Source organism: Cantharellus anzutake, assembly GCF_015039405.1.
Source record: "Cantharellus anzutake strain C23 chromosome Unknown EI90scaffold_48, whole genome shotgun sequence".
NCBI classification, from domain to species: Eukaryota; Fungi; Basidiomycota; class Agaricomycetes; order Cantharellales; family Hydnaceae; genus Cantharellus; species Cantharellus anzutake.
The window spans coordinates 578,207-605,675 of record NW_024066998.1 but is presented as its reverse complement, the minus strand read 5'-3'; the positions used below and the strand labels follow the sequence as shown (position 1 = coordinate 605,675).

The 27,469-nt window shown below is 47.7% G+C and overlaps 5 protein-coding genes across 5 annotated transcripts; 4 read left to right on the top strand and 1 right to left on the bottom strand.

The window, feature by feature from the left end:
- The first annotated feature begins 185 nt into the window (after positions 1–185).
- Positions 186–8,503, top strand: EI90DRAFT_3071593 (uncharacterized protein). Its single transcript, XM_039061319.1, has 28 exons — positions 186–668; positions 721–1,172; positions 1,234–2,051; positions 2,100–2,196; positions 2,253–3,190; positions 3,245–3,565; positions 3,615–3,749; positions 3,804–4,231; positions 4,285–4,401; positions 4,462–4,677; positions 4,734–4,874; positions 4,927–5,065; positions 5,121–5,148; positions 5,199–5,434; positions 5,483–5,539; positions 5,588–5,639; positions 5,691–5,725; positions 5,780–6,106; positions 6,156–6,328; positions 6,381–6,485; positions 6,534–6,570; positions 6,625–6,865; positions 6,918–7,042; positions 7,099–7,332; positions 7,381–7,596; positions 7,648–8,013; positions 8,066–8,215; positions 8,271–8,503. The coding sequence occupies exons 1-28, from the start codon at positions 217–219 to the stop codon at positions 8,430–8,432; spliced, it is 6,798 nt and encodes a 2,265-aa protein (XP_038912745.1). The 5' UTR covers positions 186–216; the 3' UTR covers positions 8,433–8,503.
- Positions 8,504–8,554: 51 nt separating this feature from the next.
- EI90DRAFT_2931033 (PrpF protein) lies at positions 8,555–10,116 on the bottom strand (the record flags this gene model as incomplete). The annotated part of the gene is made up of 6 exons (XM_039055039.1): positions 8,555–8,840; positions 8,897–9,177; positions 9,233–9,547; positions 9,605–9,888; positions 9,944–10,023; positions 10,073–10,116. The coding sequence occupies 6 exons, from the start codon at positions 10,114–10,116 to the stop codon at positions 8,555–8,557; spliced, it is 1,290 nt and encodes a 429-aa protein (XP_038912744.1).
- An 85-nt stretch (positions 10,117–10,201) lies between these two features.
- On the top strand, positions 10,202–11,388 carry EI90DRAFT_1999218 (uncharacterized protein). Its single transcript, XM_039052421.1, has 2 exons — positions 10,202–10,920; positions 10,991–11,388. Exons 1-2 carry the CDS (start codon positions 10,337–10,339, stop codon positions 11,247–11,249), a joined length of 843 nt encoding a protein of 280 aa, XP_038912743.1. The 5' UTR covers positions 10,202–10,336; the 3' UTR covers positions 11,250–11,388.
- Positions 11,389–21,655: 10,267 nt separating this feature from the next.
- On the top strand, positions 21,656–21,847 carry EI90DRAFT_2820492 (uncharacterized protein; the record flags this gene model as incomplete). Its single annotated transcript, XM_039053570.1, has 1 exon — positions 21,656–21,847. A coding segment is annotated over one exon (192 nt), but the record flags the coding sequence as incomplete, so codon positions are not given.
- EI90DRAFT_2999618 (uncharacterized protein) lies at positions 21,699–24,565 on the top strand. Its single transcript, XM_039056294.1, has 6 exons — positions 21,699–21,956; positions 22,010–22,342; positions 22,422–22,442; positions 22,524–22,904; positions 22,961–23,321; positions 23,375–24,565. Exons 2-6 carry the CDS (start codon positions 22,126–22,128, stop codon positions 24,285–24,287), a joined length of 1,893 nt encoding a protein of 630 aa, XP_038912741.1. The 5' UTR covers positions 21,699–21,956; positions 22,010–22,125; the 3' UTR covers positions 24,288–24,565.
- Positions 24,566–27,469: the final 2,904 nt, after the last annotated feature.

Below are 27,469 nucleotides of genomic sequence, written 5' to 3'. Positions count from 1 at the left end.
CAAGAGGAGCCCTAACTATCTGACTAGTCCGTTGTCTTATATACATGCAAAAGGGAATGGCTTACATATGTGAGCGGCATCGGGCTCCAAGTCAGTTCAGTTGCACTGCCACTTCATTCCATCGAAGTGCCTGAAAGCTGGCTGTAGACATAACTCTGACGGTGACAACTTCCGAATGCTTGCAGTGACTTAGTCATTTAGCGTTATCCAAGCGAGATGGACCTTCGAAATGTCTTTGACAAACCCCAGCATCACCAGCTGGGGGACGGTGCTGCGACTGCGTCGAAAAACGAAACCTTGTACGTTCAACTTCCATCTCACCCTCCAAACGACCCTTCCGAGAAAGGCATCTCGGAGATGCGGAAAGTGCTTTCGTTGATAATAACAAGACTTCGAGACCGTGAGAAGCCACCTTCCGTCTTCGCCCAGCTTGCATCGGAGGCCGACAAGAAACATGCAAACAGAATTGATGCAATGGTTGCAAGTTTCAAAGATGCTGTAAGAAAAGCGAATGCACCGAAGCCGGACGCCTATGGTGCGGGGGGATCTGGGGATGAGGATGTTGCTGCTGACGCCTATTCTACGGATGAGACGTTGGATCTGATGACACAGCTTCGACATACATTGCTGGTGGCACGCAAAAAAGGATGGGAACTACTTCCTTCAAAGTAAGTTTGTGTTGGTTGCTGTTATGGTTGCATATTTAGTGACGATCTTCAGAGCACCCCCCCAAGCACCCTCGGACCGCTCGAGAACCAAGTCGCCGACACCTAGGCCTTCCCCGTTTCGGAGGAGGAAGACCACCCCTGAGCGTGCACAGTCTTCAGAGTTGGCTTATGACGAGGCTGATATACGATCCGCATGTCTCGATCTCGTCGCCCAAATTGTCGAAGAAGATTGTCGCTATAGAGTACAGAACCCCAGGCTCAAGGCGCCCCCTCACGCTCTACAGGCAGTGACCCTAGATGTGGCATTAGCAGTATTGGAACCAGAGCCAAAACCTCATACACTCTCAGCTGTCGCTTTTGCTTTAATCCCTGGATTCTACACATTTCACCCTCGCTTCCATTCTCGGCTGCTACAGTTCTTCGAGGAAGCAATTCTCGGGACACTCTTGGAGTTGCTGCAGAAAACTCAAGGATCATATCAGTTGTTGATGGAATCTACCAAGGGTGCGGATCGTCATTTCCACGCTCGCGATCAATGGTTTAACTGATTCAGGGTTCTCATCAGCACTGGAATTTAGCGCGCTCACGTCTACCCCCACTATTGCTATTTCCATCGAAGGAGAGGGAAAAAGAACATCGTCCCATTCTTTATGGTCAGCCACTGGCTCAAACCTCCGCATATTGAGTACCACAGCTCCATTTCAAGCTATGGACATCTATCGTCTAGGCTCCGTGGTGCCGCCTTTGCTATCTGCTGTTCTCGACTGTGTGGAGATCAACGATTCGTCCGTAGAATCTCTTGAACTGTTCCGTGCTGTTCGTGTTCTTGAGATGATTGCAGCAGGGAAGCTGGACAGCTATCTTGACTTGCTGCAAGTAATTGCGTACCATTCGAGCGAGGCTCGGTATCGTGCATATTCTGTCCTTGCGTCTTTTTGGCCAGAGGTTATTGGTCATGTCACTGCATCCGTCCCTTTCCCTGTTGTTTCAAAGCCACCGCGCCCCAGGGACGTGAAACGTCTGAAAGTGCATGGGAACGATAATCCCTTTGATCATCAGTTTATACCATGGAGATTTCAAGCGCTCATTCGGCGGTCGACTGTGGCTACGACTGGAGGTCCTTCTGCGTTGACAACTGATTACCCAACTTCCTGTCAGGTTTGCAATGAATCCATTAGTGGTTTCGGTTTGAAATGTGTGCTCTGCCCATGTGCACTTCATTTCATGTGCTATGACTCCCCCGCTGGTAGTTTCTTTTCGCAGTATCCATCAGCGCAAGATTCAGAGACACAGCGATTGGCAGTCACCCGATTTTCGCGCATTTTACCGAGACGCAAAGGCGAGTTGGACTGTGTCTCAATCAACAATCACCACTTCCACATTGTGGGTCTTCCCCCCTTATCTCACTAACACAACCTTATGAGTTATTAGGTGAACTTGTTTACCTTAACGCTTTGTTTCGTATGTCGATTACCTATTTGGGGTTGTACATTGCAAGGTTTGCGCTGCGACAAGTGCCACCTGTTCGGTTGGTAGCTGACTTCGCCGAATCAATCCCCTATCCCCTGCTGATCCTTTTGGAAGTGCACCATACTTGTATAAGCGACCAGTTCAACGAGTGCAACGCGAGCCCTCCTACGTCTAAGCTCGTCACCATCGATTGGACTGACATGCGCAAATCATTTGTCGCCCACTATTTTGACGTTCTTCTGACAGAAGAACAGATTTACAGCCATTCTTTTGAGGACATTTCTATTCTTCAAGGTGTTCTATGGACTCAGCTGCAAATACTTATGAACGGCATTGCCTCTGGATCTATCATCATAGAACAACCCAGTCCCTCCACTGATCTTGGTAGAGAGAACCGTGTGGAGGAATTTGAGCTGCAATACTGCGTCAGAATCTACGAGGCTTATCTTGCCTCTGGCCGTAATCCAAAGTCATCACCCTTGGAATATTATCAGCGCTTGCACCGATCATCCGTTGACACGTCTATCCTGTTTGATTGGTCATTACTGCTGTATATAGTCGCCACCTCCAAGTGTCCACCGGCTGCTTACAGTGGTCCAGATCCTGGAGGTTTACTCAGCGTCCAAACTACCCTCCCACCTCATCCACCCTCTCCACCGCAAGTATCAGAAATTGTGTCTCTAGCTCACATTCGTGATGTTTTGGGATCGGAGATGAATGTGAAGTCTGATGTCGCAGCTAAGCATTTGTTGCGGCACGTTCATACTCTAGGTTTCTTTCGGAGAGTCGATGGACAGTTTAGATTATTTGATGACAGGGATGCGCCCCCAAACCAGATTTTCTGCATATTTCCTCTCCCAGTTCTTCTGGATACATCCGTGGATGTCGAGACCTTGGTCGCTGCGATTGAAGCATCCCTCGCGGATATCGATCTTTCGGTGAACGAGTCGGCATTACTGCTCCTGAATCAGCGTTGTCCGCCAAACATATGGGCTTCCGAGTACGGTTTAGGTCGTCTAGCCCGAGCAATACTCTCTTGGATTTGTACGGATGTCAGTTGCTTCTCTTGTCCCAGTTTTGTCCTTCCACTCTAAATGGCCCATCAGGATGATCGCCTTATTCGAGTTGCAACTGAATTTGCCTCTCAGAAACGCCCCCTCCCAGGCGTCCTACCGGCATCTACGGCTCATTTGTGGCCCCCGCTTCCGGTATCACGTCCGGAAACATTAAACTCCTCCACCAGTGGCGGAGAGTATGTCAGTGCAAGACGTGTGCTGCTGAATCGATATATTGTCCCTTGGATGCGGGCCCTACATGCGTTGGACGCAAATTCTTACGCTGGCATCCTGTTTGATTTCTGCCGAAGTCAAGCGGCGGAGAAATGGAGTGACCCCATTTCTCTTGAGGATGATGTCCGTGCTTCCATTGTACGCAAAGTCCCCCAATGGTGTAGTGCGTTCACTAAAATACCACTAGAATTCGACAGATTTAGGCGATGAGATGCTGCGTATTATCCTGAAACTTTGTCACTCCTCTGTCATATTATCATGCTTCGACGCGGTATTTGTATCCTGGTTGGATGCTGTCTCTGGCATGAATTCGAATATTCAGGTGGGTTTCTCCGCATCTTCAAGAATTAGGCCCACCTTGTAACTACTATTACAGCCGGTACCATATCCATTCCTGCCAAGGCTCTTCAATATGGATGCGGAGGCTTTACATTATGCCTCCCAGAGTGAAAAGCCAGCCGCGACCGAGCTCAACGATGGCTGGCAGGTAGATCCATGGAAGGTGATCACCGATGGTGCTGCGGAAGGTCCTTCAGGAATGCAACGCACTCTTCGATGGCTGGAATTGCTCGCACGTTCGGGTGTGAGCATACCCGTTTCGACCTACAAGCAGATGGCTGCATACTTGCGTGACTCAGACGCAGCGTTTGAAATGCACCAAGCTCTCACAAGGTGCTTCACAGCGACTTGCTGGCTGAAATCGCACGGAGCTCAGGATCTCCTTGGTTTGATTGCTACCATTCATGACCGACTAGCGGGATGGATATCAATCAATTATGTCCACGATGATAAGCGTGACAAAATGTGAGTAATTCAAACACTGGGTATGGTTGCTCCATATTCTCACAAACAATCAGCGATAATTTCATCCGGTTAAGCATGGCAGCGTGCCTCCTTTTGTACGGATTCGATCGAGAATATGTGGTTTCCATAGGCTTAATAGAGCCGTCGGAACAACGTGATTTTCCAACAAGGTACTAATTAGCTTTTCTGACAAGGGTTTGTGCAATGGAGAAGTTGAGTGATTGACACAGGCGGAAATTTACTGGCTTTGGTGCCATCGAATCTGCGACGTTAGCTCTGAATATTGAACTAGTGAACATTCTGTCCCGTTATGTGACCTTTCTTAGACCAGAGATTTCGGTACTGGTCGCCGCATTTTTGGATTCAGTCGTTTCAGACTCTTCGCCATTGGGGAAAAACGAGGTGGATAGCTTCATTACTATCAATGCCTATGCGTTGAATACCTGGTAGGAACGAACCAGTTGCTGTGTGTACCCCTGCAGTTCAACTTCATCTTCTTTAGTGTTTGGTCGTTTTATGGCTTGCAACTGCCGAAATTGAGCCTCATCCGGTCGCCTTTATTGCTCAAACTCCTCATCGTTGATTCAAAACCCATGGAGATGATCATTACAGAGACGCTCAGTGACCCAGACTCTGGACATAGGTATTGGGATTTCACCATTTTCATTATTGCATGGCAATCTGACTCGGGGCAGACAGCTGGCTATTCAAAAAATGCATCTTATTTCTCTTGACATAAACTCTGAACCCTTCCAAATGGAGGATCGTCAATGGCGACATTGTGTTGTCCCGGTGCTTCGTCTGTTCTTTGCGTCTTTGTGGAACGACCCATCCGTACGTTGAGGCTCAGCAGTTCCGAGAGTTGCATGAAGTAACTGCTTTTCTTTAGGAAGAAAATAGACAAATAGTTGATGTCGGTGAGCATCTAGGCGACCTGTCAGATGTTTCTTCCCTCACTTCATTTTAGCCTGCCAATCATTCCTACAAGTGCATCTCGACGCCATTTCCAGGTGCTGGGATGAATCCCTCCTGAAAGCACCCATTGGGGAACGAGTTCGACTTGTCAGGTTTCTCCTTCGGCTTCATCCTTATTTTCCTACTTGGAGGGTTCTCTCATGGGACGCAATAGTTGATTCGATGCTAGAAGATGATCTTATCAGCTCGCACGGTGTAGATGACGGAAGCAACATCATCGCGCAAATTGTGAGTTAGTAGGTCACAGACTCGCCCATTTGTTAAATCAGATCGCAGTTTTCTCCAGAAATCATCGAAGAGCCCTCGAACGAGTCTGATATGACATTGTTACGAGTGAGTTTGGTGTTTCTAGCGTTCGCATATTCTCATCATCTGGAACAGACCTTGCTTGTATCGCTGAGTTTGCAGTTCATTGGTGATGGTATACGAGTTGGTACGTCAATTGAAAACATATCCTGCAACTAATGCTGAATTGACTTCAAAGATGTGTTCACTGTTCTCAAGATTAAGCATCATCTTGTCCGTACTCCAAGCTTCCGTCCCGTCATCCTCTGATTGGCAATTCTATCATAGGCAAGAGTGCTCTCATTCTCTGAATCTCGTCTCATGCAAAACGTAAACGGGACGGTTCATATCCATCTAGGATCCATAACATCCATTCCTCCTACGGCTTATCCATGTATAAGTAGCCTGAAGCGAGCTATTGACGGACCAGGGATGGTAGATCTTGCTCCATCCGCAATGGGTTTTAAAACCGTCACCGAAGCCAATGCACCCTGCCTAGCCGGGAGTGTATTCGATGACATTGTGATAGCGGTTATTACTTCTATTGACGTTGTTCAGCTGCCCTATCTGGTTGCGCGATCTTGGCTGGAAATCGTCGTCATCATTATTCTCAAGGCATGCTTCTCTCTTGTGTGCAATGCGTCGCAGGCTGATTCTTCCCAAGCACGATTTTGACCATCCGGCATTGCATCCCTTGAATTCGAGGCTTGTCGACACCGTAAAAAGACTGGTTGACAACATTCGCAAGGATGTCAACCAAGAACTTTGTCAATTATCCCTGTCCGTTTCTCATGCCCTGCTGCAAACGAGGGGGAATTGGGCCACTAAGATATTGAGGTATTGGGCAGTCTGTGTATGCAAATCGTCTGGTCATTGAAGTGCCACTTAGCCGTCAGATATTCGCAATCTCTTCCATGGTTGTCGACTTAGATCTGAAGCCGGAGCACGTATTAGTTGCTCAAGGAATCGCATTTCTGGAATCAGCGTTCGAGAAGTGAGTAATGGTGATCTCAGTTTTCGATAGGAAGCTGATTCGGGGTAGATTCGTTACTTCCGGATTATTCAAGTCATTATTCAAGGCAATGTTTAGTCTTCATAATTTTTTGAACAGGTTAATCTAATTAATAATACAGAATGATCCTCTTCCGCATCGGTTTTTTGATGTTCTCTCAACAATTATCAAGTCATCTGCTTCGCAATCGGAGGAAACACTGCCCAATGAGATTATCCGGACTGTGCTGGAGAAAATGTTTGATCTTCGAGAGGGCGAAACTGACCGAGATCTCTTTGCATCTGTCGGGCCCATCATTCGTAATCTTGCCGATTTTGTCGTGCGTGTTCACCACAAGAATCTCTCAAATCGCTTACTACAAGGTACCCCTAAGAGTGTTCATCGGTTTGACCCACCCTCTTAATTGCCCGCTAGATATTGCGTTGGGCCTAACGAATATAGCTCGAAAAACTGCAGAGTGGCCATCCTCGGCCTTCAACCCAAATCCCCTTTTTTTCATGGTTACCACCATCATACAGCACAATAAGGCTCGATGCAAGGTGAACCTGACTAGACTAAATTTGCCCTTAAGCCTCGCTCATTGTTGGTCGCGAAGGACATTCTACTTCATCTGGAAACATTACTGAGAGCATGCCTCGTGCGCTTCGATGTGCACGAGGAGAGTTTAGACTACCTATTCAAGGTCACTGGGAGTTTGATTTCCAGAACGAATAGTGTGCAGTTTGACTTACCCCCTCAACACCTTCCCCTTGCTGTGGTGGACACATTGGTTGAAGAATTGAAGGGCCGCGGTCGTTCATCAGTCGCAACATTGCTAGCGATGCTTCGCGTAAGTGCCAGCATACTGATTCGGGCAGCGGATTGACGGTGCTTGCAGACTGTTTCCGCCTGTTTGATCTCGGATCCTTCCATATTTACAGCAGACGCGCAATGGAGGCTTGCTAACTCCGCTGCAGCCTACTTGGAGTTATCTCATGCAACGGAGCGTTTCACAGATTATCATTTCAAATGCTTGGTCGTCGTCAGTCACATCGTGCTTACGGCCTCTGAAGAGCCTTTTGGTAACAGCATCATAAATGATGTGATGGGCAGCGTAAGATATGCACCCGATTGTTTCTGCCAATTCTGACTTGACGCCTATCAGAATTCCAACAGGAATGACGTCTCCCTAAGATGCTGGGCTGCACTAGGGCTTGCTGCACTGGAGACGCCCCGACACCGGTTAACCATGCTCCAGCATGTCGCCAATTTTGGGCTCTCATACTCCAAGACCCTGCAGCATCTTGCATATCCTGAAGCGGTTTCAGGATGGGCCCCAGTTGCTGCTGCAGCTATGAGCAGCGCCTTTGCAGCAATGAAAATTTGGATTCTCTTAGCATGGAACGAAGACGTTCTAATTGAGGAACCTGACGAGGCCTGTAGTTTCGAGCGCATAGTCTGGAATGAAGTATGGCCTCCTTTCGAGAAGGTTATCAATGTTTCCATGTCCTCATCTTTTGATCCGTCTTTGGTAAGAGTGCCAGATTGTGAGTTTTATTTGCGGTGACGGTTCTCGCTTGCAGCCAATTACTTCTGTGATTTGGGGATCCTATGTGGATCTGGTCATCTTCCTGATGAGCTATCGCTCCATTCTCATGGTGGATACGTCTGTCACGCATGCGCTCTTATTGGAGAAGCTCTCTGCTACTACTTCTGATGCAATGCACCAGAAAGTGAGTTATGAGCCCACTTTAGTTCCCAGTCGCTAAAGCTCCTACTTTGCTACAGCTTGCTCGAGCGTTGCAGGCAATCCAACATCCTCCACCTCAAGTTCCCCGCGCACAACTTATTAACAGGGCCAGATCTGACCTTCTGGCATCAGAGAAGTTGACGCAGCGTCTCCAGATACTGGGTCCAAAAGAACAAGTTGTCAAGAGAGCCACAGGATAGGCGGAGGGACCATAGAACTAGTTAATACATATTTCGGAATCGTCAGAACAACGCAGATGATAATACATGGACTGAATCCATTTAGATTCCATGTTGCTTTTCGATCAATCTACCAGTGTCCATCATGCCTTGACCAGGACTTCGCCTTGGAATAATCGACGAGCTGTGCGGACATAATTGATTGACTTGGGCTGCCCATGAATATCCAATGCAACGGTGGCCTTCGACAGCCCTGCAGGCTGTCCAACAGTGATTGATCGGAAGGACATATTCTTCTCCTGAGGCAGCACTGATGCCTGGCATGCATCCCAGACAACGGAACCAGGAAGCACAGAGGCCACTGCTAGGGCTGACACCATGGTGGCTGGTACGGTCCGATGGAAGTTACCAACACTGACGGCACGAATCCTGAACAATATAGCTAAGCTCCTAGGAAGGACACACGCTCGAACGCGTGGGCTTACACGCAGTCCATTTGGTTTGATCTCAGCTCCTCCCCGCTTGTCGTCCGGTAACTAGCAGGAGAACCAATAACACAGATTTTTGGGGTCGATGTGGAGAAGATAGAGGAGAGTGCAGGGCTAAGACGGCTCGCGGCATAGCGCAGCTCTTCTGCTCGCGCTCTGAACCGGGGGTCGGCATCAAGGTCTGCCGGATGCGAGAGAAACCATTCTGGGACACTGAAGACAGCAGACGATGGGATGAAAATTGAGGGTAATCCGGCATCAACGATTGTGCAAGGTATCTGTAGGAATCCGGTGAGTTGAAGGTGCAATTTCCACGCATGAGTCCGGACAAACAGATTTGCCCTCCATAGGTATTGCGTCAAGTACTCGCCCGGTAGGAAGCATATTCCCTTGAAGCGGGTTTTCTATCTCAACGGGTGATGACGTACTTGGCACGCCCGAGATACTTGCGCCTCCAAAATTTGATACATACCAGCGGAGGCGACCCGACTCCAGAGATCCGGGAGTGCAGACCACTGTAGTTGCGTGAATAATCTTGCCGCTATCTGCTGCTAAGATCCTCGTTGCGAAAGGGAAGCGCTCTGGGGGTGTCTGCCCTTGAATCGAAGCTTCAATACGCTTTTGGACCAAACCTTCATCTACGGCATACTAGATCCCGACAGAGGTCAGTGACTGATACTCTCCACCACAACTAGGTCTCATTACCTGTGCGACCGCAGCCACAAGGTTCCCGCAAGTACTGCTCCAGTCAACCACAAAATCTCGCACTCCCACTTGGGCAAAACGATACACCACATCCCATCCACTCCTCTCGCTAGATGCACGCGATACATCATCCACCCAGTCAACGCCATCCGGAAAGGAATATTCCGGGCCTCTAGACATCTCGGAGACAGCCTCTCCAGGTGTCGAAAGCACTACGGCTTTAGACAAGGAAGATATGCCTCCACCCATGCCATCTATCTGGCGGCCATCGGGGTCAGGGGAGCCTAAAGATCTGACAGAAGGAATTTATCAAGTGGTCTTAAAACTATACTCCCATACCCATAGCTGAAAGCAGTATCTCATTCCGCATTGACTGAGGGAATGGGGCTAAATCTGAAGCCCGGAAGAACAGACCCTTGCTGAAGATCCGGGGATGAGATGAGGAAGCACAGGTCTAGGTCATAATACCTAGTTCCACCACGATAGAATGAGGCCTTGATAGCTCGCAGCATTAGGATTTGGCAGACGTCAGCGTTCACTGGATCCCAGGTTGCCGCTCTGATTGTTTGTAGTTGTTGCTCTTAGTAATAAATAAACAAGCATCAACAACACGTCCCTCTCATTTGAGGAATCGCGTTCCGTTGTCGCTCGGCATCCTCGTAGGCGTATGTGTTCATCGCGAATTTTAATCGCTATGCTCATGCACTTTTTCCATGCACCAGCAACCCTGCAATGCACAACAATATTGTTCATGTCACTCTTTATGTCGCTCTCTTCTTTAAGCAAATTTGGTCTCAGGGCTCACCTCTAAGTGAGGACGCGGCATCCGTAGAAATTCATGGAACTCCGCCTTTTTCATCATCTTTGCCTCTTCAAAGAACTAATGGGCTCTTGTTTCTGTCGAGTGCCTCCGTCCCAACTTCCTGGAGCTCGCTGCATACACGCGTCATGGCCACGTCTACTGCTGCTCTGATCCCCTCGAAGACTTTCAGTTACCTCTCGGACTCTTCTTCAATAGTTACTGGCTCCCACCACGATCCTGTTCCCTTGAAGACGGTTCCCAATCAGTCTGACAGCTTTCTCTCAATCCCCTCGGAGTCTAAGACAGCATCTCCTACTTATCCTTCACCTGATACTGCGGCAGCGATCCCTACAACGCAAACCCATCAATACCCAGCTCCTTCACTTCTCGCGATCTCCCTATTGGCACCATCCTACAGTAACTATCATCCCTCCGCAACCTCTAATTCTGCCTCTGTTCTTCAGACAAATACAGATGCGTCAACTAGCGAAAACATATCCACTTCTCCATCTCGGTCAGCAATTGCTGTTTTGGCGGTCTTTGCTATCCTTACTGCTTTTATCGTCGCTATCTTTCTATTCCAGAAATACCGGTCTAGAAAACAGCCCTCTGACGAAGATTACTGGGCGATCTATGGCAACTCCAGAAGTAAGGACAAAGAAAAACACCTACCATACTCCATCAGTTATCCTATCCCCGCTAATGATGATCACTACTCGCATGCCCTTGAGGATACGTCGATCATTGAAAAGGGAGAATCGCCTCTCTCTGAGTCTCATCAAGTTTCAAAAGCAACTCCCTACCGAGACATCGACAATCAGACATATCCAAGGTCATTCATGACAACCTTGGGCGGAAGGATGGATACGGATGGTTATGTCTTTGTGACAGAACTGCCGTCCGCATGCAAAATCGCGGGGAGGAACACGAGCGCAGTGTCACGGAACTAGGATGGAAATATCCATAAATTCTGGAAGTTCATCATGATTAGAGCCAAAATATCACTTGGGAACAAGCATGACGAAGCGAGCGGTGCACTCCGTAGTGAGTCCTGCAAATTTAGGACAGCGTCCTCTGTAACCTACGGTCCACTTTCCCCATCATGACAATACGACAACAATATGATTCGAACAACTCCGCTACGTCCTCATTTCTCACCATCGCATGCCTTCCTTCCACGCCATCTTTTATGGGGGATTTTGGTTTTGTTTTCGGTTTCGGTTTTTGGTTTTTGGTACGGACCAACGAGGTCGGCTGCAGTGCAGCGGAGTTGGCCGGATTTATTCGTCTATTCGTCTATACGCTTATTGTTGAGTGTACTTCCCAATCTGCAAACAAACCGCTACCTTGCAGTTAATTCTGTTGCTCCTTTATGAGAGGAATAAATTCCGCCAACTCCGCTACACTGCAGCTACAGTAGACACCCCCTGACGCGACAGAACCCCTAACGTTTGACCCGCTTTGGTACACTCCCCATCTCCACGTCATGCCTAGCCACGATTTTGAGGTTCGAGGACCACTCACCTGGCTGAGAGGAACAGCGGAATGGCGTCGATGGCACGCGGTACCCAAGGCACGATGATTTCAAGGCTTCAGGTTTCTCTGCCTGTCTCACACCGCTCGCGGATGATTTTCGCATTTACTATATGGAATGACACGAGTGCCTCAGACATCAATTTTGTCAAACGGGATAGCCAGACATTTTCCAGGCAATGAAGGTTTCTACGCAAACCAGCAGAAAACGGAAGAGGCCATGCAAACATGGAAATGGAGAAAATTCTTAGATGAAAAAAACGACGCTGTGGTGATGGTCTCTATCACTCACAGAGACCGTCAAGGCGATTCACCGTAACACTGCCCCGCCTTACATTTCACTTTTCCCTCTGCAATCCTCACTAGGACTCGTGCAGTCCATCTGGTCCTCGTTCGTCGTGGAAAAGAGTGGGCCTTTCTTCGCTACAGGACTCTGGAGTTCATCTTCTGCCGATCCCTTGCTTCCGATTGAGAAGCTGGGTCCACAGTGCGCACGAAGTGTGATTGGCCTACGATTTCCGCGGCCAGTATTTCGTGCTCGAGAAGCGTTGATGTTCCAGTATGTGGCTCATTGATCCGTCGAGTAAACACTTAGGACAAATGCCCTCTTTGAGTCACTTCCAATTCTTCGCGCAGAATGTTGTGGCCGTGCATCAAATGTTCCGATGTCCACGAATTCGCTTTGAGCGATGGGAGATGGAATAGCTCGTCGCAAATGGCCATCCGGATCCCAGTGTGGATTCGACAATATGGTAGGATGGACAGCAGCTTCGGCAGTAGAACTGCCTTCTGTGGATGTTGAGGGCTCTATCCAGCATGCACTCAGTGATGTGGGAGAATTGGCACAAGATTGGGACGTGCTTTCGAACGAGACTGATTTTCTTGCACGCTTTGGTCATCGGTGAGCGGGCCTCCTTGGATAGTACCAGGTGGAGAGAAGGGGGGAAGGGATGAGAGTGCTCGAAAATATTGGGTGGCTCTGGGTTATGGAGAATTGGTAATGTGATCTTGACATCAATCAGGGTCGAAAAATTGGCAGGACCCGCTACAGAGTGGTGGGAATTAACACTGCGCATTCCTCTTCGTCACTCATTCCAGTCTCAGTAAGAAACACGATTATTTCTCCACACACTATATATGGGTTTCTTTGCAACGAACCACGCACCCCCAATACCAATCAGCACAGAGTTTCAAAAGACACCAAGTGCTCGATCTCATTCATTGAACAATCCCACCTGGGTGAACCTAGCTATCTTAATTTGACTCTGAAGTTCCGAAATTTCCTTCGTACCAATTATGGACTACATAACATTGATGGATCTGAGGCGAATTGGGTATGTTGACTCATTGCAGTGCACATCAAATGAGCGTCATCATCCTGGCTTCTCATTGTCTCGCTTTAGGTGATTCCACGGCACTACTACAAGATCCGATATCAACCTTTCGACGATGGAAGTTGGGGTGAAGAATTCGTACGGACAAACAAGATCTTCCATGGGCATCATAGAGATGATGCCATAATGATGCGGGACGTATCTGGGGGTATGACCTTTGCTCGAGTCCATGCACTACTTGAAATAGCTGTGGGATCCTCTCAGTGTCTCATCGCGTTGGTGTCTGACCTCCAAATGGTTTCGCTCTCCGAGTATACAGCACAAGACTGAGCTACTGGATTCACACTGCTCCGACTCGATAACTGTTGACGTAGCAACCTGACATGGCGCACCGAGTCACGCATATTGTGACTACCCGCACTGGCGGCGGGATGGATCTTATTATCTCTCTAACCTCACGTTGCGCGCCACTTTGTATCTCTTTTATCTTGGTTGGCCAAACATGTATATAATGTCCGCGACTTGGCCAGAACACGATATCTAACTATCGGATTGATATCGCGCTCAGGCAAGTTACCGACTACTTGACTTTGTATCTAAAATATCTAACTATCAAATTGATATCGCGTTCAGACACCTGCTGGCTGATAACAATAACACCCAAATTTGCGTTTTGTGCCGGTGACGGACTTCACTCGGCGGGCATTTTTGGGCCCTATGTCTGACCCACAGCGGGCTTTTCACTATTTACTTAACGATATCATTGATACAGACATGTTTTTCCGCTTGAACGGTTGGTATCCGCCAACATATAATATTTCGGGTCCCTCGGACAACTAATTTGCCTGAGTCGGAACACCATACTGTACAATATCCACATCTCCGTCTGTTGTAAACGCGGCGTTCCATATATGGCAACCCACTTCAGCGGTTTACTCGCAACCCGGATGTAATATAGAAATGAGAAGAAACTGTAACTAACTAAAGAACATATGGTGCTAAAGCACCCATATTTATACTCCTGAATAACATTCCAGGCTCTTCCATGCTCAGCGCTTACGCAGGCGCCTAGTAACCTATAGAATATTCTCGGATATTCCGGTTCAATCTAATCATGTGACTCGTATTCCAACATTCCCCCTCGAGTCACATACTCCTTCCGGCAATTTTCCTGATCCAGAAATCCAGCCCTGTACGGCAAATTTCTAATTTTCCCTTTGTCCTTGATCCAAAAACCTGCCCTGTACGACAAATTCGAAGCGCCCGGAATCGATCACGTTCTCGTCCTCCGATATTTTCCCGTCCTATACAGTCCTGACAGCGTTCGGATCCTTCCGTTCCCAATTTAGAAAGAGGTCACATGACGGCACTCCTGTTTCCATTTGGGGCCTCCCTATTATTCTCTCGGCTGGGATACCGGTATCCTCCTTCAACATATTGGCCTCTCTTTGGCCTGCTTTCCTGTAAGGTCGGTTGAGGTTCCGACCTTGGTGTTGACTCCTACTATCCTCAAGCTGTCAGGAATTAGGCAGTATAGAGCTGTAATTTCGACAGGGGAGGAGAAGAGTGAAAACCTGTTTCACTCTTCCCCGCAATTTATATACATTGTTTACATCGAGAAATAAAGAGTAATAAACAATGAATAAAGAAAGCGTGCACAGCACGCATCACCACACATCCATTCCCTACATTTCCCCCTGCATCGAATATCCCCAAACCATCTCCATCCTTGCTCCCTACCCTCTGAGAACGTCCATCCATTCCTTCTGGGTTATATTAGGATGTTAGCGATTTACGCTAGCGTTTTACGCTCAGTCAATCGTTGTTGAACTAATTAGATTGGAACTAATTACCTAGCGTTTTACGCTAGGGCACATGAGGGTACATGAGTGACAAGATAAATGTGTGGTAAAAGCGCAGTCTCACCTCAGTCAATCGTTGTTGAACTGAAGGAGACGAAAGTGAAAAAATTGTTCACTGCTTTTATAAGCAGTCGCCTCAATGGCGCACTTTCTTGGTAGCAGGAATACCAAGAAAGGAAATATAGCGCCGCTAGCTCAACATCACATTGTGAGTTGGCCACAGTGCACTATAACTCCCAAGAAAACCAAGATTTCAACACACCCACTCGATGTGGCTACTCACACAGTCCCATCGCTGTTCTAAACTTCGAATGTTTGGCGTACGCGAGAGCCTTCGTCAATACGTCGGCTACTTGATCATCGGTAGGGATGTATTGTAAAGAAATCGTGTGATCTTCTACTTGATCGCGAATAAAGTGATGTCGGACGCCAATATGTTTCGTTCGTGCGTGAAATGCGGGATTGGTGGCAAGCGCGATAGCGCCTTGATTGTCGACAAGGAGGGTGGTTGGGTCGGAAGGAGGGAAGTTAAGGTCGCGTAGAAACTGTTGAATCCAGAGCGCTTCTTTAGTTGCATGGGTAACAGCCATATACTCGCCTTCGGTACTCGAGAGCGCCACCGACGTCTGTTTCTTTGAACTCCAGCTTACCACTGCTCCAGCCATGGTAAAAACGAATCCAGAAATAGATCGAGAATCTCTCGGATCTCCAGCCCAATCCGAATCGGAATAGCCAGTCTTGTCGCTAGACTTCGAATTACTGTCGTAGACCAATTTGAAATGTTTCATAGCATTGAGGTAGCGTAGTAGACGATTGATAGCGGCCCAATGCCCTTCTCCTGGATTGGAAGAATATTGGCTGAGTATGGTGATGGCGAAGCTGATGTCTGGTCGAGTTCCTAGCATCGCGTACATTACCGAACCAATTCGGGATTGGTATTCGCGAGCGTTGATGTCAGGGTCAGAGCTTTCGTGGCGAGTGAGTTTGAGATTCGGCATCATAGGAGTCGAGACTGTACGAGAGGTGCTAAATCCAAAGCGATCGACAACCTCGGATATGTAGCGAGATTGAGAGACAAAAATTAAGCGCCTTTGGCGCTTGCGCGTGATTTCCAGTCCAAGGAACCAATGAATTTCCCCCAAGTCCTTCATCTTAAATGTGGACATTAGCTGCTTCTTCTTCTTTCGAAGAAGGGGAAGGTGGTTGGAAAGGATCATTAAGTCATCAACATAAAGAGCGACGATGCAAAAATGAGCGCGTTGGGAAAGAATGAAAACGGCGTGATCTGAATTCGAGCGGGAGAAGCCGAGTTTGTTCAGTTCGACTTTGGCTTTCTTGTACCACGCTCGAGAGGCCTGTTTAAGGCCGTACAGACTCTTCTCCAATTTCCATACGATGTCTCTCCTCCCATAGTCTGCTGAGCCAGGAGGCGGCTGCATAAAAATCTCATGCTCCAATTCCCCGTTGAGGAACGCGGTCTTCACATCCATTTGATGTATTTCAAGATCGAGACGGGCACCTAACGCGAGGAGGATTCGGATCGACGACCATTTGACCACAGGTGCGAACGTCTCCTCATAGTCTACCACGTAGATTTGGCTAAATCCCTTCGCCACTATTCTCGCCTTATACCGCTCTATTTCACCATCGGCCCCTTTCTTCAAAGCAAACACCCACTTACTCCCGACGACGTTGTGGGGATCGACTTCGTCTCTGCGCACAGGAAGGTAAGTACCTGTAAGGGATGGACAGGGATGGGATGATGCGCGCTTTGCGCGCATTTCATTTATTCATTTATTCTTTAATACTCTTCGTAATAAACAATGTAAAACAACTGTATATATATATAGTGTCCGGGGTCGGGGAAAGGGGCTTTGCTCTTCTCCTCCCCCCCTGTCGAATACTAGCTCCATACAGTCTATGTTCTCGACAGCCTGAGGATTGAGGAGTCACCAAGGCCGGCACCCCAACCGGCCTTACAGTACCTGTTTCCTTTAGCGCATTTAATTCGTCGGTACACGCCCCTAACCATGAGTCCGCGTCAGGACGATCCATCGCCTCGCTGTACGTTCGTGGTATTTTGATGCTCGCCGTCATTGCCCAAGCGACATTCACTGAATCAGTGGAAGGTTGAGTCCGATTATAAGAAGATCTCTCATATCGGGGGTCGTCGTCTGGAATGGGCGCGTGGCGGATTCTGGTTGAGCGGCGGGGTAGGGAGTCCTGGACTACAGGTTCAAGTTGGAGCGGGGGTGAGTTTTCATTCTCTGCTTCTCCTACTTCCGACGTTGTAGGCGGGATAATCGCCCATGCACAGACTCGGCTCGGATACCCACTTCCACGATCAGAAAACAACTTTCATTCACGCGACAACTCGATACGGATTCGGTATCTAAAAATAGTACTAATTCGTACGATTCCGACGATATCAAGAACGTCCCAATCGGTGGAGATTTGACGGAGTTCCGTGTTGGAGGAGTTAGGCACAGCAGGTCACGAGTATGTGCGGGCGTGGGAATCTCAAGCGGCAACCCAGAATTCCAGCCTCACTCATTCCCACAGCGTCTAATAAATTGGAAAAAAATGCTCATTGGCTGCATAGTAGTTCTATTCAGTCACATTTCCAATTTCGGCTCATAATTCCGTAAATCCATTGAGATATCGCTTATTTTCTTTTATTTTCAAATTTTGCCATCATTTCAGTTATTGATTGATATTCTTTTATTGTTACTGTTACCCTTTTTTATTATTTCGCCTAATAAGGTATGCAGGTGCCATATGGTACCAATATTTCCCATCAATTATTCTAAAAATAATTGTTCCTTATATCCTGTACATACCGGATTTTGGAATAGAAGTTCTCCCCTCCCCCAAAATTCTCTAAGGTGCTAGGACGCGCTAGAGAGGGTGTGAGTGTGTGGAATTCCAACAGTAGGAATAAGGGCAGTGATCTAGCTCACAACGAGTGAGTAGTGGACACTGAGCCCGGACCTTGCGGAATCCTGGAGAACCCACACGGAGTTAAGGATCGAGAACGTAGCGAGTTTAGTGGAGAAAGCAGGAGTTTGGAGAGTTTGGCCCCACGAGCTTAGTCGGCATAGAGAGCCGCTAGCCCTCTTGCAACGTCCCTCCATTATCTTCCTCTCCTTCTTCTAGATCTCCTCCATCATCATCATCTCTTTCTCCCGACTCTCCATCTTCATCCGCTGGAACGATTACGTGTGTCGGGGAGTTGTGAGACTCGACCTCGATCGTTACGCGTTCCGAGTTCTCCTCGTCGCTCTCGAAGAAATGGACATCTCTCGACTCGTGCAACTTTCGAGCCTTTGGATCCCAAATAAGAAATGCCTTCTTGCCCCGAGCTAATCCAAGGTGGATGCCGGGTTTAGAGCGATCGTCAAGTTTGCATCGGAGGTCGCGATGGATATGGAGGGTTGCATTGCACCCGAAGGTACGTAGCATCGATACATTTGGCTTGTTGCCTGTGTACCTTTCGTGGGGGGAGATGTCGTTGGGGAGCGCCGCATGAGGAGAAACGTTCTTTACGAACGTGGCGTGTTGGATAGCGTATGGCCAAGAGGTACGTCCAATTTTGGATTCGACGCTTTTCAGCATCGCGACACTCATTGACACAAGGGTTCTGTTGACTCTTTCCGCTACACCGTTTTCCTGAGGCATTCGAGGGTTGGTCTTTTCGTGAAGGATGCCGAGGGATTTGAGATAGTTGGAGAAATCGGAAGAGAAGTACTCGCCGCCACCATCTGTCCTGAGAATCTTTAACTTATTCCCAGTTTGACGTTCGGCTTCCGCAAGGAATTCTTTGAACTTATCGAGTGCGTCGGATTTGTTCTTCATTGGATATACGGTGAGGTACCGACTGAAGTCATCGACGAAAGTAATGAAGTATTTGTAGCCTTCACTCGATACTGTTTGCAGTTCGCAAACATCAGAGAATACACGACCAAGTACTTGGTCGGAGTGGGTTTGTGTTTCGGAAGGAATGGGGTTTCGGTGATGAGATGCGGCTTCGCATTCGGGACAGTAAGTTGATCAATCAGCGTCGTTTGCTCCTATAACATCCATTCCCTTAACCATTCCACTCCGCATCATCCTCAAGATCGAATCTTTTGCGATGTGCCCCAATCGGGCATGCCAGATGTCGAGGGATGCAGTAGCGGTGATGGTGCGTGCGACGTTAGCGTTGTTGGTATAGGGGTAAGTGATGAAGGCTGTGGATAAGGAGGGGATTCTCACTGGCCATCAGTAGAGGCCCTTTTCCACAGGCACGATGGTGACAAGTTTCTTGGAGGAGTCGAAAATTCGACATTTTTGGTCCCAGAAGTCTGCACCTGCACCCGATTGGTTTAGTTGGAGAACGGAAAGGAGGTTGTGTGCAATTTTGGGGCAGTAGAGGACGTTACGGGTTATGAGGGTTTCCTGTGAGTTCCCGACGTCATACTCTACTCTTATCTGTCCAATCCCCGGCGCTAAAATCACATCCTTATCTCCCAAAACGACCTTTTTAGGGACATCAAGAGGGCGATAGGATATAAACCAGTCGCGATTGCGACACAAGTGAGAAGTGGCACCAGAGTCAATCACCCACTCAGTTCGAGCATGATGATCAGGAGTAATCCCCGCATTTAGCGAGTTGAGTGTGTTTGCTACTTCCTCCGTCGTTTCAGTTACCAAGGCTTTCTCCTCATCCACAAATGTTATTGCCGTCTTCGCGGATTCTTTCAGAGCGCCTGAGCTCTGACCTTGTTTCCCCTGCCTCCTCGGTTTCTTTCCCTCGGACCCACCACCTTCCGACCAACATTGTTCGAACGTATGTCCCAAGTTGCCGCATTTAGGGTTAGTGCAGCGGACTACCGATTTAGGGGTGGCGGCGTCAGACTTGGAGCCACTGGACTTCCCTGCATTGCGGCGTTTGGATTTGCCAGAGTTAGCAAACATGGCAATAGTCTTTGGGTCAGAATTACGGAGTTTCTCTTCCGAAAGGACGTAATCGATATACCCTTCGGAATCGATGTTGTTCCTCTTCATTTGCATGAGGGCAACGCTTTTGATGGTGTGGTAGGATTCGGGGGTGGCGGAGATGAGGGCAGAGAGGTAGCTTTTGTCTCCAATTTCGAGACCTAAGGAGGTGACCTTGAGGCGCGTGTCTTCCACTTCTTGGAATTGGGGACCCAGTGGTTTAGAGTCGTCAAAGTGAAATTGGAAGAGGGAAGAGTGAAGCATGTGCATGTCTTGTTCGTCCTTTCCGACAAATCGGTCAGAGAGGGCTTTCCAGGCAGCACGCGCAGTAGGTTTGTTCCTCATCATGGACAAGCAGGAGTCGCTAACATAGCACCTCAAGTAGGTGAACGCTCTCTCATCTTTGTCGAGCCAGTCAGCTAAGGTCGGATCAGTGTCCGGGGGCCTTTCAGTGCCGCCTTTTGACACATCTTCTACGACATCCCAGATCCAGTTTATCTTCAAGACACCGCGCATCCTTGATGCCCAGTTGGAGTAAGTTTTACCATCGGCGTCTAGAATAGTTATGGGGAAACGGGTATTGTCTGTAGTGGTGGGGGCAGGGGCTGGCTGAGAAGTGGAGGGGGTAGTCTGCGACATGGGTGAGTTCTGAGTGAACTAGGCTCGTAACCTATTAGGATGTTAGCGATTTACGCTCAGTCAATCGTTGTTGAACTAATTAGATTGGAACTAATTACCTAGCGTTTTACGCTAGGGCACATGAGGGTACATGAGTGACAAGATAAATGTGTGGTAAAAGCGCAGTCTCACCTCAGTCAATCGTTGTTGAACTGAGGGAGACGAAAGTGAAAAAATTGTTCACTGCTTTTATAAGCAGTCGCCTCAATGGCGCACTGACTTTGGTAGCAGGAATACCAAGAAAGGAAATATAGCGCCGCTAGCTCAACATCACATTGTGAGTTGGCCACAGCGCACTATAACTCCCAAGAAAACCAAGATTTCAACAGGTTAATTGCGTGGGAAGTCGGGGAAAAATGATATGGTAAATGAATTTTCGGGTTCAAACACGTGATTAGTCCGTCGGCCAGATCCGAATCGTCGATATCCATTCCGATTCCGAGCGTTCTGGTTCCGGAGTACAAGGGAAATGCTGAGGTCATTACTTTCAGCACTGTCCCAGGGAGTTATACGCAGTTTCCACATATTACATAAGCGACGGATGCAGTGATTGAGTATTCCGGTTAGACCCAGGGCTGGGCTCATAACCTGTTGTAAACGCGGCGTTCCATATATGGAACGCCGCGTTTACAACACCGTCCCCCGGCATTGGCCCATGCCATCTTGGTATGGAAATTCGACGTTACAATGTGTCTGGGTATTTATGATTTAATTTTTGCATTAAGTATTGGAACGGACTACTTCAGTCGGTTTTAAAATGCGACAATTTTGGTTTTGGTTTGACACGTGACTGCCAACACTCCATTGAGCTACGGGCGACTCTGGAGTCCCAACTTGCCAATAACCTATGTCTCTCACACTCGATCTCAACTGCTGGGTACTTGGCGATGATGCTAGCCGAGTGTTCCCGGTGGAAATTTCGAATGCAAAGCCTGTTGGTGCCCTCAAGGAAGCAATCAAAGACAAGAAGAAGGTCACTCTCCAACATGTTGACGCAGACGCCCTCACGCTTTGGAATGTTTCCATCCCAGTCGACGACGGTTTCGAGGAGAAGGTTGGACTTGGAGGCGGACGAAGATTATCGCCTGTGGAGAGATTGTCCAGCATTTTTTCAGATCAACCTGATCATCAAAACCTACACATCGTTGTTCAGTTCCCGCGTGTTGGTGAGTGATAGTCAGGGAGCCATCTCTGTCTGTGACCCATTTTCTATTTCTAGTGCCACCTCCTCCTATCCTCGAACTGTACTGTCTCATTCGTGACGATGACCCCAGCCAAATATTTTCGGTCAAAATTGCGAGTACAGAGTGTGTCTCCACCCTCAAAAAAGCCATCATGGTGGAGAAGAAGGTCGCTCTCCAATACGTTGACGCGGGTGACCTCACACTCTGGATGGTTTCCATCCCATTCGACGGCAGTTTCGAGGAGAATGTGAAGAGCGCTGAACTTGAAGATGAGAAAACGCTATCACCTGTGCAGAGATTATCCGACATTTTCTTGCGTCCACCTCAGGGTAGACATCTGCACATCATTGTTAAGTCTCCGCGTAGTAGTGAGTGCAAATGATTGACTGATTGTTGTGTTTACCCCTTACCTGTTTGAACGGCGTTACTCGCGCGGTTGCCCCGTAGTCAATGCACAACAAGATATAGGTGCGCAGTCATATACATCTGGCTCCGTATGATTTGTTTACATATTCCATTATTGGCTTTCTCGTTGATACCCCCCAACAGTCCTCGTCACCGAAGAAGATCCGCTCTACGGTGGCTTGGCAATTATCCGCAACTATCTCTGGGAAAATGAGGATCATTTGCGTAACGTCATTTCTTGCTCCCCGATCCAAGTACCCGACCTTGGAGTCAATGACGAATTTCAAAAATCTGAGGCAGAGGACATCGCGATGGTTGATGCTATGGCAAACAATCAGGCAGTGTTTTATAACCTAATGGAGATCCCGGCGCTGCCGCAGAATACATCCAAGGTGCTCACGCTGAAGTTTTATGTGCGGGCCGAATACAATACCCTCGATGGATTTGTGGAGAAGCAGAGAGAATCAGATGTCGCTGGGCCCCATCCCCGCAGACCAATTTTGCTTGTCGGACAACCTGGAATAGGTCCGTGGGTTGTGCTGGATTGTCATTGCACAATGTGACTGATCACGCTCTCAAAGGCAAGACTGTCTATTTGATGTATTGTCTCGTGAATCGGCTTGCACAAGGAAAGCCCACTGTGCTTTCGAAGTCGTATTTGAGGCGTTTTGCCTTTCTCCCCTCTGGCGTTTACATGATTCCAGGTGATTCCTTTGATCGTTGGTACCATCCTGAGGTCCATGCAGCTGAAGGAACAGATTTACATGGCCTTATTCTCTGTGACTTTAGCATGGGTGAGAAGGTTGAAACTTTGCTGCGGCGATGGAGAATCTTGGTGGCCTCATCACCCAAGCCACAAGAGATGTATCGTTGGGTAAAGGAATACAATGTGACCAAGTTCTATATGAAAACATGGAGTTGGCATGAGGTGTATGTATGTCGGTGAGTCCTCAGTTGCATAGATGGAGAGGCCTAGCAGTACTGATCTCTTCCAGCCATTATGCCAGGGAGCAGAGAGTTGAAGATGATGCTTGGCATACTGCGTTTATCAAGTATGGGGGCTCAGCGAGGTCTCTACTTGATTGTACACAACAAGCCCTAGATGACAGCCTTGCTTCAGCCATTATGGAGTGCAACCTGGAAGACCTCTTCCAGCAAGTAGTGAGCCATGAACCCCAGAAATACAGCCACTATCTTGTAGAGGTTAACCCACTTCAGGATGCTGATGGTGTTGTCCTGAACCGATCAAGCCCATGCACACGGGTCATTTCTTTCTTTATTCTCACTGAACTCATGAAAAAGAAGGGATCAGAACTGGTCAATACCTCAGCCCATTACTTCTACACTTGCATGAGCCATCCTTCCACACCCTCCACAGCTTGGCTCATGTTTGAAGTTCTTGGACATGTCTATATTGTCAGCAAAGCCAAACATTTACAAGTGCTCAACACTGGCCACCAACAAGACTTGCATCTGGAACACATCAATTGTGAGAATGTACAGGTATTCTCTGGATTGGTGCCTCCATTTGGTGAGCAGGGGGCTGGTTGCCCAGATGCAACCAAGTACTACCGACCAGTGTCCAGTGATCTTGCTGGCATCAACTTATTTGCTTTCGAAATGGATAAGCAGAATGCCATCACCAGTGTTGTCATGTTTCAGTATACAATTACTTCACAACACCCTGTCAAGCCACAATTTATCAACAAGCTTTGGGATGTGCTGAAGAAACAGCACAAAGGGAAGTGGAAATGGAAGCTTGTATTTGTCATCCTGGGGGAGAACCATGGTTTTCAGAGAAGTATGCCTACCAAGGGCTTGAAACCACTGGTGGATCAATTTGTGCTGGAAGTTAATTTGGGGGATATGTGGAGTGCAATGTGCAGGTCTGTGGAGAAAGTTGGTTGATTTCATCTTACAATCTCTAGGAAATTGTCAGGGCACACCCCACCTGACCCCGCGCCGCACCGCCCTACTCCGCTCCCCCACTATCACTCCCTGTTTCTTCTTTCCCCTTTCCTTCTTTCTTTCTATTTCCATTCCATGGTCGACTTCCCCTTCTCTATGTATTACTACACACCTAACCCCGCTCCCCTGATCGCCGTGCCCGTGCTCACAGAGCGGCACACCTCCGGGATCTCCCATGGAGATGCCCAGGGGAGTGCGGTGTAGGAGAAATAATATTCAAAGAATAAAACAATGATCTATCAGAATAGTCAACGAACAGGTGACAAGTTCAGACGTTTAACAGATCTCATGATCTTTATGAGACTGGACAGACATTAGAAGATCATTATAAAATATCTACACCCATGTAGTATGAGATTTAATCTACTACAATCATGCCTAGAACTTGACATAGGTGTAATATTCAAAGAATATATCCCTACAACAAGAAAATAGCACATAGACGGCAGAATAAGAAGGAACATTGGGAAAGAAATGTAAATATCTCGGGAACCAGTAAACTTTTGACTGTAATCTTTTTACCATCTGGAAGGACTGTTTCTTAACTTTATCCACGGTTTTGTTTCATTCTAAAAGCTTCAAAACTGACGGAGATATCGCTCAAACGGCGAAACACCTTATAATTCATATATATTTATTTGCTAATTCTTACAAAAGGTAATGTGACTCAAGGGAAATATATTGGCGCCCGGAAGTCTGGCGGACCGAATACCATATGATAGAGTATTCCCCGGCGCGGGCGGACAGTTTTTGATCGCATCAGAAGAGGAGAAAATGCTAAAAAACCGGATCTTGTATATTTTCCCATGATTCATCAAAACTTTTTGATTTTAAGCCCAAATAAATCGGAACAAAGGAATGATTGATGATCTGGATCTCGGATCATAAGCATGAAGTGATTCAGAAGTCCGCGGATCAGTTAATTAATTGGGAAGGCTCTAGAACATTAGTAATGATGTGGCTTCACAAAAAGGGGTCAATTAGAGAACAGTCTAGAAAGTTCCTTTATAGCCGAGTCATTTCTAAAGATAACCGTTCGTAATTAAGGCGGTGTAGAGCATAGCTTCAGCGCTACAAGATCCCGCTGAGATCGGCCCAAAAGACAAAGAAATGAATTACTTATTGCTGAGTCATGTCCTAAGTCCATTATTAAGCTTACACAGCCCAACCCCCTATATCATTCTAGAACTATCTATAATACAAATGTAGCACATGTAACTAGTGCGAGGCGTGGGAGTAGAGAGGCCTCTGAAAAGCATAAAAGGCCACCGCTTCTGCCCCCTCTCAAACCTCAGGTAGAAATAAAAGTTTAATTCTCCTCACCAGTGGTTGGTTCGTTTGCTCCAAAAGATAAAAGCAAATATTAGTTGTTAGCTAATATAAAACTAACACGTCACTCTAAGCGTGAGTTAGGGTCAGTTAGACACAGCTGAACAAAAGTGTCATAGTGAGAATTAGTGAGAATTTGGTGGAGGGACTTCTTAATTGAATAATCTCTCAGCAATACTTGGTTATCACACCACAGGAGAAAAGTGAGCGATCCTGAACCTGCTAGATAACTAGCACGCACTCTAAGCGATAGAAAGAGCAGTTTGGTCACTCCTGTATTGAGTAACATTTATTGCAGAATTATTTTATTAGCAGTTTTCCTTCAGTAAATTATCAGGAAAATCACATCCTACTGAAAAGTGGTAAATATAGGTGTAATATTGACTAGAAATCATAGTAAAGTCAATATAGAATTTTATCCGTAGACGATCTATACATCAGGTGAGATCGTTGGGGGTGTTTATTGTTGTTTAGACAGTGAACAATCATATATTTGGCAACCAAAACACGGTCAGTACGCAAATCAGCACAAACTCTAATATCGTTATTGGACGTAGGAAACTGGTTACATAAGGTGATCCAGCTCCGCTCCTTCAGCGGCTGTGTGCAGGGATGACGTGGCTCCTCCCATGTGACCCCAACCGCATGTATATAATAGCACCTGGGGTGGGAACAGAAGAAGCAGCCTTCTTCTCAACTTCCCACTTCAGACTAAGTGGTTGGGGATGCTCACCCCGCAACGGGACCGCCGCTACACATAGCTGACACCTGTCCCATCGAGTCCCTCGCACCGGGACCTTGCCACTTTCGGAGCTGTCCCTGACAGAAATTTAGCCTTCCCATATCAGAATCTTTCCTACATGTGTCCTTCCTACTTTCTCATTGGAAAATTGCTCAAATTGTATAATACAGTCAGGTACCAGTGAGGACATTTGTTCATTGTGATCAATTGGCCTTGTGTCAGAGACTGGATTCTAAAGGGATTGTTATAAAAATGGGGCCTAATTGGCCCATTTCTATAGTGTTCAGGTGCAGGGAGTGGCTGTGACATTGAAATCGTGTTACAGTTAATGTAACAGATGTTTAACAGTTGTCTTTACAATGACATTAACAGAGTGTGGATTTTGATGATTGTAGATGGTTAAGTTGTCACTATTTACATGTCACGTGATATATAGTACCCAGGGCCCATAAGCGGCCAGAAATGGGAAATTCCCATTTCCATAACAGGGATGATATGACTCAATGATCAGAGGGTGTCATATCCATACATACCTGATCTGTCACGACCGACAAATCCCAGGGCTCTGTCAGCGGCGAATTGATGCCGATAGGCGAATCCACCAACCCAAAACCCAATCTAACCAGCCCCCAATCCGATGTCTGGCCCCCTGCCCTATCAACCATGCACTGCATCCAGACCTCCACCTGCATCCGGACTTCTGCCCGCATCCGGACCTCCACCCGCATCTGTACCTCTGCCCACCTCCACACCCTCTGGACCTCTGCCACTCCTGGTTGCCCTCCACACCCTGTGGTCAGGCCAACACTCCCCTCCGACCTTGCTGGCCATCATGCTGCCCTTGTTTGTGACAGCACTGACAGACCACCCTCTGTTGCGGACTTGTCAGCACTGCACTGATTTCCATGTCCCTTCACGGACTTGTGTCGGCACCGCACCGACCCCGCTTATTTGCAGACTTGTATCGGCACCACGCACTGAAGGAGTGAACGAAGGAAGGTCAGTTGGGAGGTTCAAACGAGACCACCACCAAGCTGTTCCCTGGTTCTTT

Excerpts from the sequence above, each read along its gene's own strand:
- EI90DRAFT_1999218 (XM_039052421.1), top strand. The coding sequence starts at position 10,337 with ATGCACAACAATATTGTTCATGTCACTCTTTATGTCGCTCTCTTCTTT. Across the intron at positions 10,921-10,990 it reads ATATCCACTTCTCCATCTCG|AAATACCGGTCTAGAAAACA; the intron begins GTCAGCAATTGC and ends TTTCTATTCCAG.
- EI90DRAFT_2999618 (XM_039056294.1), top strand. The coding sequence starts at position 22,126 with ATGGTGGAGAAGAAGGTCGCTCTCCAATACGTTGACGCGGGTGACCTC. Across the intron at positions 22,905-22,960 it reads TGTCGGACAACCTGGAATAG|GCAAGACTGTCTATTTGATG; the intron begins GTCCGTGGGTTG and ends ACGCTCTCAAAG. Across the intron at positions 23,322-23,374 it reads CATGAGGTGTATGTATGTCG|CCATTATGCCAGGGAGCAGA; the intron begins GTGAGTCCTCAG and ends GATCTCTTCCAG.
- EI90DRAFT_3071593 (XM_039061319.1), top strand. The coding sequence starts at position 217 with ATGGACCTTCGAAATGTCTTTGACAAACCCCAGCATCACCAGCTGGGG. Across the intron at positions 3,191-3,244 it reads TCTCTTGGATTTGTACGGAT|GATGATCGCCTTATTCGAGT; the intron begins GTCAGTTGCTTC and ends ATGGCCCATCAG. Across the intron at positions 4,875-4,926 it reads GACCCAGACTCTGGACATAG|ACAGCTGGCTATTCAAAAAA; the intron begins GTATTGGGATTT and ends GACTCGGGGCAG.